This window comes from Sesamum indicum, linkage group LG7 (assembly GCF_000512975.1).
Source record: "Sesamum indicum cultivar Zhongzhi No. 13 linkage group LG7, S_indicum_v1.0, whole genome shotgun sequence".
NCBI lineage: Eukaryota > Viridiplantae > Streptophyta > Magnoliopsida > Lamiales > Pedaliaceae > Sesamum > Sesamum indicum.
This window is the reverse complement of record NC_026151.1, coordinates 325,016-327,901: the sequence shown is the minus strand read 5'-3', so window position 1 is coordinate 327,901 and position 2,886 is coordinate 325,016. Positions and strand designations below refer to the sequence as shown.

Here is a 2,886-nt window from a genome sequence, read left to right as displayed (position 1 = left end):
ATCCAACTTGGACTTTGAAGTAGTAGTATTGCTTTTGTCTTTTTCTTAGTATGAACATTTGATTGAGAAGTCTGCATAATTTGGAGTGTTGAGATTATATTGAACAGTACTGATTTAAGTACCTTGTCTTATTTGAGTTTCCTTATCTGTTAGCCTTTTACTGAGAAGTTGCAGCTGTGATGGGGTAGTAAGTGGTATTGGTCTTGTCGTATAAAATAATCAGAATTAAGAAAAAACTGAAATCTGAACCCAACACAGATTGAAGCAATGCAACAGGTTTCTTGAATTAGCGGGTGCTGCAACAACTATATGCGTCAAATCTCAATTAAGAGCTATGCAAGCTGCTATATACTTAAGAGCAGATTCTAATACACAACAAGTGCAGATATCAATCTAGCGGGTGTTGTACCGTTATATGATTGGTTTTGGTTCTTCTGTGATAGCATTTTATTATTGCAGATTGGCCAAGGAACTTACAGTAGCGTGTACAAGGGTCGTGATCTGCTGCATAATAAAGTTGTTGCTCTAAAAAGAGTACGCTTTGATAATATGGATCCTGAAAGTGTCAAATTTATGGCAAGGGAGATTCTGATTTTGCGAAAGCTTGATCACCCAAATATAATTAAACTGGAAGGCTTGGTTACTTCAAGAACATCTTCTAGTTTATATCTCGTCTTTGAATATATGGAGCATGATCTCACTGGACTTGCATCACTTCCAGGCGTTAAGTTTACAGAACCACAGGTGAGTTCTTCATTGTTCTTCTTGATTATGTTTGTTTATCTTAAATGCAATACCAAGTGGGAGAATCTGGCTATGGAATTCGTTCTTAGTTCACAATCCATTTGAAGAGTGTGAAATGAAACAACGCCCTCAAATGATTGGCTAGCTGTAATCTTGTTTGCTTGGTTGATGCACTAACTTTACTTTACTATTCTTTCTTATCAGGTGAGGTGAAGTGTTATATGCAGCAGCTGCTGAGTGGACTTGATTATTGTCATAGTCATGGTGTCCTGCACCGATAAGGGTTCAAAATCAATACATAGTATGTCATTACCATAGGCTTGCTTGTGAATCAAATCTCCACCATCAATGAAATTCAAATTAATGCATGAATCAAAGGGTCTTTCCATGGGTTGTAATGGGGCTTGGGACAAGGTGTGGTAGAAAAATAGGTCGATTTGTGGCTTATGAATTCAAAGGAGTGATGCTAACTTAGTTGAGGTATTACTTTTAGATGCATATATGGATTCTTTGAAAATAGCACTCTGTTTCGGGGTTTTGTTATTAGTATTGCCACTGTGCATGTAGATCTGCTTTAAATTTTATGTAGCTTCTTTCAGTGTTTTTGCTATAAACTATACTTATCTGTTCCCAACTTCTGCTGCAAAGCATTACATTGATTAACAGGCCATTATAGTTTGTAAAATGTAGTACTGCAAAGGTGTGCAAGAACGATAAAACAAGAAGAGGCACCAGATCAGAATGTGTCTGTTATTGAGTCAGTTACGTGATCTAACGTTTGATACATGATTGGAGGTGCATGCTCCATAGTTTAGTGCAATTTTCTACTCCCTAAGAAGTATCTAGACATTTAAATTTAAGTAAAACAAGTTGGTGTTGTGGAACAACCAAATTCAGCATATTTGTCAAATGTTCACGTTCGGTCTAAGACCTGATTGTTCACACTAGCTTCTATTATGAGCATTCTGTCGTTCGATGGGATTTAACCAAAGAATGTGTCCTCTGTATATGACAGTCGTAACGCTTCCTCCTTGCTTTTAAAGCATTTTTGACATGGATTTGTGCTGATGAATATCTATTTCATAGCTGAATAAGGAGAGACTTAACAAGGCTACTATTCATTCCTCCTCTTCTTAAGTGTGCACTTAATAGAGGTGTCTGTACTCATCTAATACTTTTCTGAGGTGGAGGTTGTCGAGTGAAGAATATTCAATAATTCAATCCTACCATATTCCATTGTCTCAATAAGTGTATACCTACTCCTTATGGCTTCTACTTTTTCCATTGCCATCACTAATTTGCAGTGCATGTCATTTACCCACTTGCGGTGCTCAGTTGCAGCTGAAAGTGGCAGTTCAAAGGAGGAATTGCAAAGCATTTTTCCCTGCAATAATGGAATGAACTGTGCTAATACAAAAATTGATAGTTATGATTTAAACTTGCTTCTATGACACTTCAGTCATGGGTACTTATGAGACGTGCAGCACCCTATGATATTTCCTGTATACAGTTCCTGGAATTAATTTATCTTGAACATTGTAGGTTGAGCAATTGCACAAGATATTCAAGCTTTGTGGTTCTCCCTCTGAGGATTATTGGAGAAAGTCAAAATTACCTCATTCACCAGTGTTTAAGCCTATTCAGCCCTATAGACGGCGAATTGCTGAAACCTTTAAGTATCTTCCTGATGCTGCTGTGGGCCTCATGGAGACCTTACTCTCTATTGACCCTTCTGATCGGGGGACTGCATGTAATGCTCTCAATAGTGAGCTATAATACTGTATAAAAAGGCAAATGAAAGACATTGCATATTTTAATCATAGACTAATGCTCCTTATACGAGATATGGAAGATATCAATCACCACAGTTCAAACCTCTTCATGTGATTGACTTCATTTTCTAATACACAACAAGTGCCTTGGGAGTCTTGAAAACCATGCATCACTTCTTTTACCTAATTTCCTTTGCAAACTCTATATTCCTTTGCATCATTTTTGTCATCGAACTCATTCTCACGTGGTTGGTGTTAGCCTGTTACCTCTCAAACTTCATATCTGCTTTATGGAAAGAGCCAACTTTCTATATGTTTGATGCATCCAACTCATCTAATAAACTTTGCTGCTGTTTTTCCATTTTGTTAT

At 37.2% G+C, this 2,886-nt stretch overlaps 1 protein-coding gene across 1 annotated transcript in view; it reads left to right on the top strand.

Moving 5' to 3' along the window:
• Nucleotides 1–2,520, top strand: part of LOC105165892 — a 24,825-nt gene extending 22,305 nt beyond the window's left edge. Inside the window, exons 17-19 of the mRNA XM_020695447.1 lie at nucleotides 370–744; nucleotides 954–1,019; nucleotides 2,287–2,520. Coding sequence (XP_020551106.1) covers nucleotides 370–744; nucleotides 954–1,019; nucleotides 2,287–2,520 — 675 coding nt within the window. The remainder of the gene's footprint in view (nucleotides 1–369; nucleotides 745–953; nucleotides 1,020–2,286) is intronic.